The sequence below is a fragment of the Rattus norvegicus genome, chromosome 13, assembly GCF_036323735.1.
Source record: "Rattus norvegicus strain BN/NHsdMcwi chromosome 13, GRCr8, whole genome shotgun sequence".
Taxonomy (NCBI): domain Eukaryota; kingdom Metazoa; phylum Chordata; class Mammalia; order Rodentia; family Muridae; genus Rattus; species Rattus norvegicus.
In genome coordinates this window covers 31,916,147-31,932,028 of record NC_086031.1, presented here as the reverse complement: position 1 = coordinate 31,932,028, position 15,882 = coordinate 31,916,147, and the positions used below count along the sequence as shown (strand labels likewise).

Sequence of the window (15,882 nt, the reverse complement as noted above, 5' to 3'; positions counted from 1 at the left end):
AGCTATCAAAAACAATGACTTTATGAGATTCATAGGCAAATGGATGGAACTAGAATATATCATTCTTGAGTGAGGTAGCCCAATCACAAAAATACACACGTGGTATGCACTCACTGATAAGTGGATATTAGCCCAAAAGCTTGAATTACTCCACAGACCATATGAAGCTCAAGAAGAAGGATGACCAAAGTGTGGATGCTTCAGTCCTTCTTAGAAGGGGGAACAAAAATATTCATAGGAGGAAATATGGAGACAAAGTTTGGAGTGGAGACTGAAGGGAGAGCTGGAAAGATGGTTAAGTGGTTAGGAGGGTTTGGTGGTCTTTCAGAGAATTAGAGTTTGGTTACCAGCATCCATATCAGGGTCACAGACTTCTGTTATTCTAGCTGCAGGGTAGCTGACTGATGCCCTTCTCTAGTCTCCATGTGTGTACATGTGCACACATGCAGATGCACGTGTACATACACACACAGATATACACACAAAGATGAGTGGCATTATTAGGAGATGTGGTCTTGTTGGAAGAAGTGTGTTACTGTGGATTGGGGATTTGACATCTCATATAAGCTCAAGCTACACTTGAATAAAGCTCTTCTGTGCTTGTGTTCAAGCTGTTGTCCCTGGTGGTCTCTTGGGGTCTTGAAAACTGGGCATAACAATATTGGACCAAACCCCTGAAATGGTAAGCCAGACAGAATTAAATGTTTTCCTTTATAAGAGTTGCCTTGATCATAGATCATGTTATTTTACAGCAATGGAAACCCTACCTAAGATAGGGAGAGAGAATAAAAAAGTTAAAAAAAAAATAGGTCTTGGATGTGGTGTCACATGTGTTTATCCCAGAATTTGGGAAGCAGATCTCTGAGTTTGGGACCAGTTTGGTTCACCCAGCAAATCCCAGGTCAGCCAGGATGACAGATCAATACCTTTTCTCAAAACATTTTGTTGTTTAGTTTTTCGATACAGGGTTTCTCTGTGTAGTTTTTACTGTCCTAAAAGTCACTCTGAAACCAGTCTGACTTTGAATTCAGAGATCTGCTTTTGACTCCTGAGTGCTGGGATAATTTTTTTTTTTTTTTAAAAATGAACTTTGACTTTGAAGTAGTGAATCTGCTGTGTATTGATTGAGGTCTCTGTGCCCTGAGGCTTTGAGGTACTGGGTCCTTTTTGGGCAGTAGCAGCAGGAAGATTTGGGAGGCAAATCATGTACAGGAACTTCAAAGTCCGGAAACACTTTCACACTGATGTGTATTCATCCGTTGAAGGTTACATTCACACTTAAAAAAATATATATTTTAATTTTATTTATTTATTTTATGTATATGAGTATACACTGTAGCTGTATTCAGACACATCAAAAGAGGGAATCCCATTACAGATGGTTGTGAGCCACCATGTGGTTGCTGGGAATTGAACTCAGGACCTCTAGAAGAGTAGTCAATACTCTTAACCGCTGGACCATCTCTCCAGCCCTGAAGATAATATTCTTATTAATATTTATTTAGATTATAGTCTTTTATTAAGTTTTATTGGATTATATTCTTTCGACATTCACACAAGTGAAGCATTGTTTTCCTCCCTTGACAGAAGTATATATTATAATACATGCACATGGATAAGCAAACCGCGCCACTCCTGGCCCCGCCTTCTACGAGTCACGTGTCTCTAAGGTCCCCAACTCAGCTGTTTTCCTACATGCCGATCTGCGAGTCCCGGCCCTCGGACCCCTGTTCCTCAATTGGAGCTGCGTTTCAGCCGGCCTATGCCCACGTGATGCTGAAGGGCTGTTTCCGAAGATGCCTATGTGCGGGCAGCAGGCGAGGTCCCACTCTTTGTCCCGCTGTCGGGCTTCGGGAGAATCGTGCGGCGCGTCAGGCATCACGGCGGGCAGCCCGGGCTCCGGTGCGCCGCGGGTGTGGGAAGACCCCGGCGCCAGCCTTGGCGCAAGAGGCGGTGGACGCGGCAGTAGCGGCAGCGACGGGCGTTGAGAGAGAGACCGCTACTTGTCTGTGGGTCGTACTGTGGCGGTGCTCCGGTGCTGACTGATTGTAGGGCAGCCGGCGCCATGTCTGTGAGCGAGATCTTCGTGGAGCTGCAGGGCTTTTTGGCTGCCGAGCAGGACATCCGAGAGGCGAGCCCCCTTCCTCCCCATCTCCTTTTTTTCTTTTCCTAGCCAGACTGGACCAATTGGTCCGGTCCTGTTCAGTTTCTCGTTTCCGGGCCCAATGGGTTTAGGTTAGGCCGCCTCTCGGTTCCGGATTCGACTTCTCAACATCATGTACCTCTTTGAATATCACTTTTCCTGTTTCATCATTCCAATCCCAGGCTCGGTTAACGCCCGCGGCTACATTTCTATATTGGCTGCTGGTATTTTTTTTTTTTTTTAAAGCACTCGCGGTCTTTCCTTAAACAAAGAGCTCTCCTGTAACTTCTCATCCCACATAGATTTTTTTTTAAAAAACAAATCTAGATTCTACTGTGACTCACAAGGTCTCTTTCCCCACTCTCATTTTGTTTACCACTTGTTACTGTGCGTGTGTGTGTTCAGATTTAACTTTTTATTCATCTATGCTTCATATATTGGCCAATCTGAGGACTTTTGGCCGTACTTCTGCTTTTGCTGGAATTAGGTTATTTTCTGCTCTCTCGGACTGTTTTCTTTTTGTGCCTGAGACAGGTTCTTGATGTGTAGCCCTGGGTGACCTCGAACTTGAACCTGTAGCCTTCAGCGTTTTCAGTGCTGAAGTAACACGTGCACAATTTATAGGCCTCATCTTGACTTTACAACGTAAAGGATTGCTTTTCTGTTAGCTTCTAAAATCGAGAGAAATTAAAACAATATATACCAGTCCTATTTGTTAACTTGCTAGAAGCAATTGCTTGCTTCTCCGATGTTTGCATAATGCCCATCAGTAAATGTGCTCAGAGAATGTATAATAAATGAATGAAAGAAAACCAATCAACACTTGTATTTTAGTTTTTGTTTTATAAACAACATTTACATTGCCAATTACTCATTTTTATAGCGTCTCAGTTGGGTTCTTGAGCAGGTGGCTATTTTCCTTTCATGGCTACCCTAAAGAATCTGAAGCGTTTTAGCAGCTCCTTGAGTTGTAACAAGAAGAAATTACTGGAAGATTTGGGTTCACACATAAGGAATCCCTTCTTGTGAAAGTCCTGAGAGTATGACTGAATATGAGGGTGTGGTAGCACATTTGTAGGAGTGTGTGTTGAGGATTACACTGAACTTCTCTGGTTTTTATTTTTTATTCTCTCTAGGAAATACGAAAAGTTGTGCAGAGTTTAGAACAAACTGCTCGAGAGATTTTGACCTTACTCCAAGGGGTCCATCAGGGCACTGGGTTTCAGGACAGTAAGTTTTTGCCTTGACTCTTGCTTTTTTTTTTTTTTTGTCCAATATATCACTCTAAGTCATGTACCATTAAATGACAAAGGCAGAGTGCGCCTTTGTCATTTATTGTGAGGACTGTCCATTATGCTTTAATTATGAGTGAAAATTGGAGAATATTGGTTTGGTCATTTTAAGGATTATGATATTCTTGATATTTTGGTTGCATTTTCACGTGTGTATAGTGTGGTTTAAGTAGGGATGTTGTTTTGCTATGATATTGGGTGTGTGTGGGGGGGAGGAGGGAGGGACGGAGAGGAGAGAAGAGGAGAGAGAGAGCGAGAGCGAGAGCGAGAGCGAGAGCGAGAGCGAGAGAGAGAGAGAGAGAGAGAGAGAGAGGCAGGCAGAGAGCAAGCGTGCATACACTGCATGTGCTGGTGGTGGGCTGTGAGACAGGAGTCTTGCTTTGTTGCCTATGCTGATGTTGTGTTCCTCTCACTTGAACCTCAGACTTCAGTGAATTTCATTGTAGTTAGCACATTTGAGTCTTTGTTTTAATGAATGTTTCTAATGATTGAATGCCTTTTAATATACATTTGAAGATAATAAAATGAAATGCCAGGTATAAAGTGTTCTAAAATTCATGTTTGTAGTCAGCTTTTTGTTAAGATTCTAATATGTCTAGTTAGACATGGAACCCTTTTGTAACTTGCAGCTGCATAGCTAAGAGCTGAAGTTATTTTCTGATAACACAGCTTACAGGTTTCCAAGGCAAGTTGTTTGTTTATGTAATAATGTAGAGTTTATCAATCTGAGAATAGTATGTAGAGCTCTTTTTTTTACTGTGGGAGGGAGAAACAGTCTGATTTTGGGTATCTGAGGATTTATAGGATAAGTAGCTGAGGAATAATGGTCTCTGATTTTAAGTTGATTAGTGTCCATGTAAACTCCATAGGTTATTAAGCAAGAACTGTATTGGCAGTTTGGTAAGTTTTCCATTATTAAATATTGTTATCTTTTATGATCAGTTCCAAAGAGGTGCTTGAAAGCTCGAGAACATTTTGGCACGGTAAAAACACATCTAACATCCCTGAAGACCAAGTTCCCTGCTGAACAGTATTACAGGTTTGTAAGAAGAACAGCGCTATTTTATAACATTATGTTTTTGTTTTAAGAAAGGAGAAATATAGTTATTGAATAATTACCTATGAATAGGCAAAAGTCTTTGTAGAAGGAACAACAAAGAATCACATTGGTAATGGTGGCAGCAAAACTTTTTTTTTAGTATTTCCTTCTTACTCCAGACAGCTTTTAAGGAAACTATAATTATTAAAAAAACTATTATTGTTTTGAGACTGTAACTTGATTTCAACATTTCTTCCTTCCCTTTTGTTCCTCTAAGCCTTCATATCCTCCCTCCATTCTTCTTCAAATGCATGGCTTCTTTTCTTGCTAATTGCATGTTTATAACTTGACCCTATTTCAAGATGTCTGTCAGGTTTCAGGACAGTAAGGTCTTTGCTTTGATTTTCAAGGTTTTTATCCAATTTTATCAAACTCTAGTAAGTCACTTTCCACTAAGAAGACATGCCTAGTAGGTCTGTGTCATTTTATTGTATGAAATATGTTATGCTTTCTTTATAGTTGTGATTATGAAATACAGCTTTGAAAATGATTTGGATTTCATAGATGTTAAACTGAAAACAACTACATTTCTGTGTTTGTGAACTATGATAAATGAGAATCAAGAAAGTTCTGCTTTTCTTTTTTCGTTTTTTTAAAGATTTATTCTTTATACGAGTACACTGTAGCTGTCTTCAGACACACCAGAAGAGGGCATTGGATCCCATTACAGATGGTTGTGAATCACTGTGTGGTTGCTGGGAATTGAACTTAGGACCTCTGGAAGAGAGAGTGCTCTTAACCACTGCGCCATCTCTTCCACCCTCTGCTTTACTTTTGGTTAACAAACATGTTCTTTTAAAGACATACATACAATTAGTAAATACAATAGGTATGCACAGGGGATGGATTTGTAAGAGTAAAGTATCAATTTATTTGTTTTTGAATCCTGTATGTTAGCCTACATTTTAGATTCTGCAGTTATATTCTGTCACATTGTCTTATTTGAGTTTTACCTTTAACAACCCTGTAAATATAGAAGCAATGGGGTGTAGTGGCTTACCCTTGAAATTCCAGGATTTTTGAGGTAGAGGCAGGAGGATAAGGAATTTAATGACATTTTTGGCTATATTAATGAATTCAACGCCAGCTAGGTGAGAGCCTGTCTCAAACAAGCAGAAATCAAAACAGACTTTCTGTAGGAAAAGAGCAAAGCAGTAAAGCTGTCAGGACTGAAAGACTCTCTGTACCTGGAGGTCACTTACCTGTTACTGTAAAATTATAAAAAATGAAATGCTGTCTTTTATCCCCTACTGGTCTTGCTGTGTTGCCTACCTGCTCTCAAACCTCTGGACTCCAGTGATTTGATGTCTCTTGAGAGCTGGGATTTTAAGTGTGCCACTACACATGTGCTACCAGAGTTTTTATTGTGGCCTCCTTTTTGGTTGTATGATAATTTAGTGATTTAGGAATAGGTATAGGAATAAGTTATAGAGGTTGATATATAGTTTCAGTTGTTTTTGGTCTTCAGTTTAGGGAAAATTATTTTTCAGGGTGGAGAGATGGCTCAGTGGCTAAAAGCACTGGTTGTTCCTCTTCTAGAGGACCTGAGTTCAATTCCCAGCAACCACATGGTGGTTCACAACCATCTATAATGGTATCTGATGCTCTTTTCTGTCATGTAGGCATACATACAAATTCACTATTCATATACATACATAAATAAAAGATCTTAAAAACAATTACAATTTTTTTCCCCCAGTGCTGATTACATTTCATAAGGGCATTTACTCTTGTCATTTGTAGTTGGATTTTGTTCTTCTTTCTTTGTTCCTCTACCCCTCCCCGTTTTTTCTCCCACATTGGCCTTAAACTTGGTATATATTCATGGATGATGGTTGTCTTAGTTAGAGTTTCATTTCTGTAAAGAGGCACTGTGACCACAGCAATTCTTATGAAGAAAAACATTTAATTTGGCTACCTTATAGTTTCAGAGCTTCTGTCCATTGTCATCAGGGCAGAAAACATAGTGGGTTGCGGACAGACCTGGTGCTGGTGAAGGAATTGAGAGCTCTACATCTTGATCCATAGGTAGCAGAAGAAGACTGTACCACACAGAGTGTAGCTTGAGCATAGGAGACCTAAAAGCTCACCCCTACAGTGACAAACTTCTAACAAAACCACACCTACTCCAACAAGGCCACACTTCCTAATACTGCCATTCCCTGTGGGCCAATGAATTTAAACACAAGTCCATGGGGGGCCATACCTATTCAAACTACCACAGTTGTCTTGAACATCTCACCTTCCTGCCTTTACCTCCTGAATGCTGGCATTACATATGTTTGTCACCAAACTGTTTGTGGAGTAGAACTTAGGGTTTTTATATGTACTAAGCAAAACACTCTCTCAACTCTGCCCTCACTCATAGTCTTTATGATTCCTATTTTTATTTGTCTTTAAGACTACTGAAAACCTTTAGTCAAATCGATAAGCAGTCTTTAGTTTTAATTTTCATTTTAATAAGAAATTGGATTGTGCTTCTCATTGGTTATACTTACAGGTAAATACTACACTTTTCAGCTTGTCAGATTCATACCATATCCATTTAATGTATTTGAGTGCTGAATTGCTTCTGTTTGTTTTATAAATTATGGTTGCACATATATTGTGTTTTTTGTTTGTAGAAAAACTTGATTTTCTAAGTTGTTGGGCTGAGCCATATTGAGTGTGTCTTTGTGGCAGTCCTTCACCTGGTACTCACTGTGCCGTTTCTGCAGGTTTCATGAGCACTGGAGGTTTGTGCTTCAGCGCCTGGTCTTCCTGGCGGCCTTTGTAGTGTATTTGGAAACAGAGACTCTGGTGACCCGAGAGGCTGTTACAGAGATTCTTGGCAGTAAGTGTCTCAGTGTGATCTGTGGAATCATGAACATGATGAACAGGTTTTGGTGAGGGGGAGACTATTTCTTTCTCTGAGTGTGTGTTCATGGTCTCTCTCTCTCTCTCTCTCTCTCTCTGTGTGTGTGTGTGTGTGTGTGTGTGTGTGTGTGTGTGTGGTCAGAGGGACAACAGTTAATTATTTGTGTGGGTGCATGGAAGGTGTGGTGCTCATGTGGAGCTCAGGACAGCTTGGGTATTGGTACCTCTTCCATCATGCCAGTCAGTTCCCAGCATTGAACTGAGGTTGTCAGTCGTGGCAGTGAGCATGAAGAGTGTGTGGTAGTATCTGTGAGGGGTTAAGGGTGGGAACTCCCTAGCAAGCCAGAAGAGATTTCATGTGTGTATATTTACTCTGTCTCAATCAATCAATCTCTCTCTCTCTCTCTCTCTCTCTCTCTCTCTCTCTCTCTCTCTCTCTTAGTTGAACCGGATCGGGAAAAAGGGTTTCATCTGGATGTGGAAGATTATCTCTCAGGAGTTTTGATTCTTGCCAGTGAACTGGTAAGACGTGTGTGTATCTTGGGGTAGTCCTGTGTGTGCACATACATATTGAGGTTCAGGGATTGCCATACAAACTGCTCAGACTTCACTCTCAGTTAAACAGGGCTGGTTTATTGAGCGCATACTCCAAGACTGATCAATCAGGGTTGTAGCTCAGATTTGGGAGCTGAAAGCAATGACCTGGGACATTTTTTCAGGGTCAACTTAAAAAGGGAAAAAACCTCAATGAGCTCATGTGTAGGAAGTATTGCCTGTTGGTTGGCTCTGATTCAGGCTATTTTGGCTAGCTAGACAGAACAGTTTTAACTGGCCTTTATTCTGATTGGTCCTAAGTGGAGCTTATGGTTGGGAAATTTCTTAAGATTAACAAACCTCAGAACATACAGAACTGATCGGGTGTGTAGTCAGCATGACCCTGCTCCGAGTCAAGTTTTTTTCTGGGTTGGGCATGGAACAAAAGTGGCTACAGCTATGGTAGAGGGGTGTGCCTTAACAGTGTACACCTGGAGGCCAGAGGACAACCTTGCTGTCATTCTTTGTGCTGGCTGCCATTTTTTGGAAGAAAAAAAGTTGTGTTATGTATGTATGTACGTACATACCTTGGAGTGTGCATGGAGATCACAGGACAACTTTTAGTAGGTTTTTCTTGTTCTACCATGTGGGTTCTAGAGATGGAACTCAGATCATTACGCTTGTTGGCTACCCCATTGAATTATCTTGTAGGCCCAAACTTGTTTTTGTGAGACAGGGTTTCTCTGGCCTGAAGTTCACCAAATAGGCTAGGCTGGCCAACTAGTCAGCAGGTCTCAAAGATGTCTGCTTGTCTGCATCTTCCCTAATTTGGGATTATAAGTACATGTCACCATGAATAACTTGTTTAAACATGGATTCTGGGGACCACACTCAGGTCCTAATATTTGCAAGGCAAACACATTACTAATTGACCTCTCTCCAGCACACCAGGCACTATTTTGAATTTCCTGTTTCTGTTTCATTTTTAGTTCTTCAAATGGCCACTTGAACTGAGGAAGTCTTGGGGTCTTTTTAGGCTTTGAAACTATAGAGGGATTTTAATCTCGTAACATGGCTACTCTGGCTGGAATACAGACACACTCTTAGTACTTACCTTTAATCCCAAACAATGAAGGTAAAGTTAGTTTGTAGAAGGAAGCACCTGTGTTTGAAAGTGATGTCTAATTGAGCGGCAGACAAAGTGACACATCAGAGAAAGGTTTGACAAGAATAGGCTATGCCTGACTCTCACGAGAACAGAGAAGAGGAAAGAGAGGCTACCTAAGAGAGAGCAGTACAGAGAGAGAAAAAGAGATAAGAGCAGTTTTACTGGGAGAGTTTTACAGAAACAAGATGAAGAGAGAACAAGCTAGACACAAGTGAAGACATAATGAGCCAGAGAATGAGAAGGAGCCAGAAGATTAGAACAGATTGTCAGCGTTAATATGAGGCCAAGCAGAGCAATTCAGCCAGAAGCTAAAAAGAAGCTAGTTTGAATCCTTCAGTGTATTGAGGAGTTTTGAACCAGAACAGCAGTTAAACCAGCCAGCCAGCTAGCCAGCCAGAGTCAGAGAGACCTAGAAAGGGTGAGTTTATTCAGTAGTATGTCTCAGAGGCTGAAAATATTCTAGGCCTAGATACTATAGATTATATGGAAGCTCGAAGCTTCCAGGACTAGGCCTAGGTGAGTAAACTGAGGCAGTTAGCCTTGGAGAGCCAATTACATTAATGAATAAAAGTTACCTTTACATCTAGCAGTTCTGAGGTAGTCACTGACTACATTGTATATGTCACAGTTAACAGTTAGGGTAGGGCCAGAAAAATGCCTGTTCACACGCTAAGGGAAGGAGCTGTATACATCTACTAATGGGCACCTTTTGTTGCTTTTTTGTTTTTTTGAGACAGGGTTTCTCTGTAACCTGGCTGTCCTGGAATTTGCTTTGTAGACAGGCTGGCCTCGAATTCACTAAAATATACTTGACTCTGTGCTGTCATTAAAGGTGTGCACCACCTCCTGGCATGAGTACCCTTTTTTGAGATAAGATTTTCTGAAACCTAAATAGGCCTTGAATTCACTCTACAGCTGTATATGAGGGTGACCTTGACTCTTGGTTCTTCTGCCTCTATCTTCCAAGTGTTGTGATTTATGAAGTTTTAATTTAAAAGATTTTAATACCTACCCTTTTCTTTTAGAGGAGTCAAGATGTTCATTTCTGACAGCTATATTAATTCATAGAGTAATTTTAGAGAACAATTCGACTGTGTAGGTTATTTTTATGTTTTGAGACTGGGCTACCCTGGAATTTGTGATTCTTTCTCAGCCTCCTGGATGCAGGATTTCAGGAGTGTGCTATCACTTCAGCTGCTGGATGTATAATTTTTTATCTTTATTTTCTTAATCTGCCTTATCTTGAAATTGTTCTCTAAAAATAATTCTCCAGACAACACAAATCTGTCAAGAGCAGACGACAGAACCTGCATAACCTCTAGAAGTAATAGTTTCTAATAGTTTTATGTGTATAGTTTTATTGCCTGCCTGTATCTCTGCAATAAAGGCCAGAAGAGGGTATTACATCCCTTGTAATTATAGACAGTTGTGAGCCATTATGAGGGTGCTTAGAATTGAACCCAGGTCCTCCTGAATAACAGTCATTGCTTTTAACCACGGAACCATCTCTCTAGTCCATTGTTTTTGATTGTACTCTTACTGTGTTTGTGTAGTGTATATCTGAGCATAGGTATGTTGAGTGGTGGCTGTCATTGTGTGGAGGTCAGGACAACTTTGTGGAGTCTGTTTATCGATCTGTTCTTGGGTTGAACTCAGGTTGCTAGGCTTAAATGGCAAGTGCCTATATTCACTGAGCTGTTTCATTGAGAAACTATCTCAAGGTGGGCTTGATGGCATGTGCCTATAATCCCAGGACTTGGAAGATTGGTTCATCAGAGTGGGCTCTGGGAGTTGGAGGCTAGTCTGGGCTATAGAGTGAGACTGTTTCGCATCCCCTGGGAATGGAAAAAGAGGAGATGGCTGGTTTGATGCTTCTTTTGAACTTTGGCTTGGATCCTTCTGGCTTTCTGGAAGTTTACATCTATGTTATAACCAGTAGGAGGAATGGGAAGGAAAGGTGAACCCCTCCGGTTAAGGAATGTTTTGTTTTGTTTTTTTTGTTTTCTTCAAGATAGGGTCTGCTGTGTGGCTCTGGCTGTATAGGAACTCACTCTTTAAACCAGGCTGGCCTCTAACTCACAGAAATATGCCCACCTCTGCCTCCTGAGTACTAGGATTAAAGGTATGTATTACTATGCCCATCTAAGGATGTTTATTTGAAGTACTATATATAACTATTTTTGAGACAGGTTCCCATATAACTGACATGGTTCTTAAAACTTCTCTGTAGCCAAGATCCACCTCCTAAGAACTATGATTGCAGGCATTTGCCACCACAGTTGGTTTATGTGATGCTGGGGATGGAACCCAGGGCTTCCTGCATGTTAGGCACTAGCATACCATCTGAGCTACATTTCCATCCAACCTCTCTTAAGCATTCTAAAAGGTGGACACTGGGGTATGGCTCAAACACTTGCCTAACATGTAAAATACCAGGGTTCCATTCACAGCATTACAAAATTGAACAAAACAAAACAGCCTATCTTGTAGCTGTTAGCATGGGGCCAGCTTTGGCATGTCTTGGGGTGTGTATGGAAGGATCAGTGAAAATTTGAAACATTCTCAACATGGAAATAAGGAGAGGGGATACTGAAGCCCATTGAGAAATTGTATCACCAACTCAGACTTGTTGGAGGCAACTGATTGGCCAGCTTGAACCTGAGCACTGTCTTACTGTTTGTGGCTGGGGTGAAGTGTCTTGAATACCGTGTATTGGAATGTATTGAGCAGGTGGCTCAGAAAAGCCACACAGAATGGATCAGACTTCATGGAGAAGGAGGTCTTGTGAGTTGGGTCATAAAATCCTACCTGGTCTTCAAGATGGTTAAGTTGATGTAATTTTTGACTTCTTACCTGTCTGTCTTATTAGTTCTAGGTGACCTGATGAGCCCTCAGTAGTGTATTATAGATAGGTGATCATGTGGCCTGTGTTTATAAGATACCAGTCACTGTGATTGCTGGGACATGTTTTCTGTTCTATACTATACATGTTCTGTATGTAGCTGCTGAGCTGTGAACATGACATTTGCGTCCTTTAAAATAACTTTTATTTCGTAATAGTCAGCTCAAGGCATTAGAGAGATTTTTAGAAGAGCTAATTATAACGCATCACTTGTAGCAAACATTGTCTCAGTTCTGGTGGCATTTGTTTCAGACAAACCTATTTTAATGTGTTTATAGGTAAGTACCTTGAATACAGATTATCAGTTCAGTGTAGGCATTTAAATCTGAGCTTCTAGCTGTGGTTAGTGGGAAGGTGCTGAGGGAGAAACCACATAGTAACGTACCTGATTTCTTTCTCCTTGTGCAGTCCAGGCTGTCTGTCAACAGTGTCACTGCTGGAGATTACTCCCGGCCCCTTCACATCTCTACTTTCATCAATGAGTTGGATTCAGGTTTTCGCCTTCTCAATCTGAAAAACGACTCCCTGAGGAAACGCTACGACGGCTTAAAGTATGATGTGAAGAAAGTAGAGGAGGTGGTCTATGACCTTTCCATCCGAGGCTTCAATAAGGAGACAGCAGCGGCTTGTGGTGAAAAATAGGAGCTTTCCCCTGCGGCTGGCCTTGCTGGCTTGGCAGTTGCCGGGGAGGGCTAGCATAGTGCCTCTTCCTGTAGTTAGCACACCAGTTGCTAAACACTGCGCTTTATTTTCTTAATCAGCTGTGTGGTGTGAGTATCAGAATTGAAATACTTTTTTGGATCTAAAAAAGAAAAGAAAAAAGAAAAAACCTTTCCACAGATTTTTTTTTTTTTTTTTTTTTTTTGGTTGAGGTTTCAGTGAACTTGCTGTGTTGTTGTTGTATTACCATTTTGTCAAGAGTGTAAATGTTGGTCTCTTGGTCAAAGTCCTTTTTTTGCTTACCTGACTGTTGACGTATTAAGGACAGGTTTGTTGTCTTGTTTGTGATTGTCCTAGAAGTAAGCAATGATGTTTTCTAGGTCCAGATTAGTCCTTCATTCCCAGTTGTAGCCTGGATACAGTGTGAGAATAGAATGGCTGGCAAGAAAAGGAACTTTCTTTTCCCCATCTTATTTAAGCCTTGTAAATTAGTTGATTTTTTTTTTTTTTTTGGCCTGGGAAATTTGAGGCCCCGACTCTTTCCCTGCTACTAAAATACAGCAGATGAAACCGTACAGTCCAACTCAGAAAGGTCAAGGTGGAAAGATCCTTTGTTAGGAGTGTGGTGAGGTGATGTCTTGTGTTGGGTTAGAGTACCTCTTTTCTCACTTACCTTACGTCCCATCTGTCTGCTGTAGCAGTTAGTCTTTACACCTGTCTTGAGCTAACACCTGTGTGCTATATTTGCAAACTGTGAGACCTTTTCCCAGCAGCCAGCTAGAACTGATATGGGAGTAGAAAGCCATCCTCATGCATTCATTCATTACCTGTATGGAGGAGTGTGTTCTTAAGAGAAATCAGTGCTGTGTGGTGTAGAAGAAAGTAAAATTTGGCTTTAAAAAATACATGTGATTGACAGTATATTTTAGAATAAGAAATTTTAGGTTGTGATCCTATCAGTATATTTAAAATGTATAGTTTAGGGTAGTCATGTAAACTTTGTGGGCTCCTCTATCTCCTCTCGTTTGCAGATAGCATAAGCATTCATATCTGGCTAGTCTTGGGGGTAGAACTGAAATTATTAAAGTCAAGGCTGGTGGTGTAGCTTTTAGTGATAGACTTGCATGGCAGGTGTGAGGCACTAGTCCATTCCTAGGACTTCAAAAAACTGAAAAACCCAACAAAAATAGTGCATTTTTTATTTTTGCACCCTCTGACAGGAAGCTGCTGACATTACCAGTGTAACAGGAGATATTTAGGTGTGTCACCCTTTCTTGCTTGGTAGCAGTTTGGACTGCTTGTTTGTGCCGTGGGATATATGACACTGGCTTTTATCAGGCCATGGTTAAAGACTGACTGGAAAGTGGGGCCTGAGAGTGCAGGCCTGTGCTCCCAGGCACACAGGAGGCTGAGGCACAAGGATGGCAAATTCAAGGCTTCAGGATAGCCTGAATTCCTGTGACAGGAAAACAACCCAAAAGGCTGGGAGGAGGAGTGGGGGGGATGTTTCAGTGACTGTTTGCCTCAAATGTTTAAGGCCTTGGGTTCAACCCCTCATTGGGCAGTGTGGTGTCATGAGGCTGACTCTAATTTCCCATCTTGAGGGATGAGGTATGATTGCTGTATATTGTTGGACATGTAGATTAGCCTTCTTCATGGTTCTTTTTGCAGGGTTAGAATAAGGTATTGAGTTATTTTGTTAGTTTGCTTTTTGAGACAGGCAGGGTTTTGCTGATAGTCCAGGCTGGCCTGGAACTCGCACCTCTGTTTCCTTTTCCTGAGTACAGGTTTAGGCTCTTGAAAGCGTCTGGGAATGTAGAAGGCTTTTCAGCTGCATGGTCAATTAAGAGACAGGTTGTTCCACAGGTTCTTGCTTTGTTGCTTAAGTGTGGGTTCTGTTAGACATCTAGACATCATTAAAGCTCTTGCCAAAAGTATCATTTTTTCCTTTTTAGAGACAGAGGGTGTGATGTCCCACCTGCAGTGTTGTCTAGGCTGGTCTCAAGTACCTGGGCTCAAGCCCTCCTCTTGCCTCAGCCTGTGAAGCAGCTGGGACTCAAGGTCTGTGCTGTCACTGTGCATGACCTTGAAATTCAGTTTCAGATGCAACAAACATTGCACTTAAGGGTTATGTTTCTGGTGTTGTGATTCTACTTGAGAGTTTAGAAGTGTCATGTTGCTAATTAGTTGTGTTCGTTGTGGGCTTGTAAAGCAATAAAATTGGTTTTGGTCTCTTTGTAAAGTAGTGTGCTGCTGTTTGAATTCTTCCAAATGGAGAATGAATTGTTCATGTTCCTTGGAGGCAGAAGAAGCCTGGAGGGGGGTAAGCCTGAGTTGTGTAATGATGACACCAACCAAGACACTAGCCACTCCCAGGGCTTTAATGTAAGTACAGATAATGTTTGTGTGATCACCTCCATGAGGAAATTAAAGGTGTTTGAATTGAAGACGTTAAGAAATACTACCTTTTGTTTTGATGACCTGTGGATTAAACTCAAGTCCTCATATATGCTAAACATGTATTCTACCACTGAGGTACACAGCTCCCAAAACTATTCATTTATTTTTTGAGACAGGGTCTCCTGTAGCACAGGCTGGCCTTCAGTTTGCCATGTAGCTGAGGGTAATTTTGGACTTCTGATCCTCCTGCCTCTACCACCTGATGATGCCCAATTTGCAGGTGTGTTCCATAATACCTGGTTTATGTCATGCTGGGGATCAAGCCCAGGGCTTTGTGCTTGCTAGGCAAACATTGATGTATAGCCCCAGTCTCAACACTGTTTTCCAATTTTAGAAAACTAGGTAGGGCAGCTGGAGAGATGACCCAGCAATTAAGAGTATGTATAGCTCTTTCAGAGAATCTGAGTTGGGTTTCTAGCTTCCATGTCAGTGTGGTGGTTCATATTGTTTTTACCTATGAAGTGCTTACGACAGTGGCCTTGACAGTTAATCTTGGTTGTCAATTTGACTGGACCTGGGATCAATTAAAAGGCACATCTCTAGTGGGGTCCATCAGAGTATTTACAGGAAGGGCTGACTGAGGCATCTCTGGCAGCAGCTGTGCCAGCCTTCACTCCCTGCTGGTTAGCGCATCTCCTCTGCTGCTGCCAGCAGCTGGGCAATCCACATGCACACAGTTACACATGCATACACATAATTTAAAATACAACTCTTTAAAGCTTAAAAAGAAAAAGGCCCATTGAGAAGCTTCAGTGGGGAAAGGCACTT

The 15,882-nt window shown here is 41.4% G+C and overlaps 1 protein-coding gene across 3 annotated transcripts; it reads left to right on the top strand.

Annotated features, from left to right (window-relative positions):
• Positions 1 to 1,959: 1,959 nt before the first annotated feature.
• Tsn (translin) lies at positions 1,960 to 14,896 on the top strand. Of its 3 annotated transcripts, XM_063272569.1 has the most exons (7): positions 1,997 to 2,131; positions 3,280 to 3,373; positions 4,378 to 4,474; positions 7,252 to 7,367; positions 7,833 to 7,912; positions 11,104 to 11,214; positions 12,403 to 12,539. In XM_063272569.1, the coding sequence occupies exons 1-6, from the start codon at positions 2,066 to 2,068 to the stop codon at positions 11,197 to 11,199; spliced, it is 549 nt and encodes a 182-aa protein (XP_063128639.1). In that variant the 5' UTR covers positions 1,997 to 2,065; the 3' UTR covers positions 11,200 to 11,214; positions 12,403 to 12,539. The 3 variants fall into 3 exon arrangements, with proteins under 3 accessions (NP_068530.1, XP_063128639.1, XP_063128640.1); NM_021762.1 differs by lacking the exon at positions 11,104 to 11,214 and having other exon boundaries at positions 1,960 to 2,131; positions 12,403 to 12,804; XM_063272570.1 differs by lacking the exons at positions 7,833 to 7,912; positions 11,104 to 11,214 and having other exon boundaries at positions 12,403 to 14,896.
• The last annotated feature ends 986 nt before the right edge of the window (positions 14,897 to 15,882 follow it).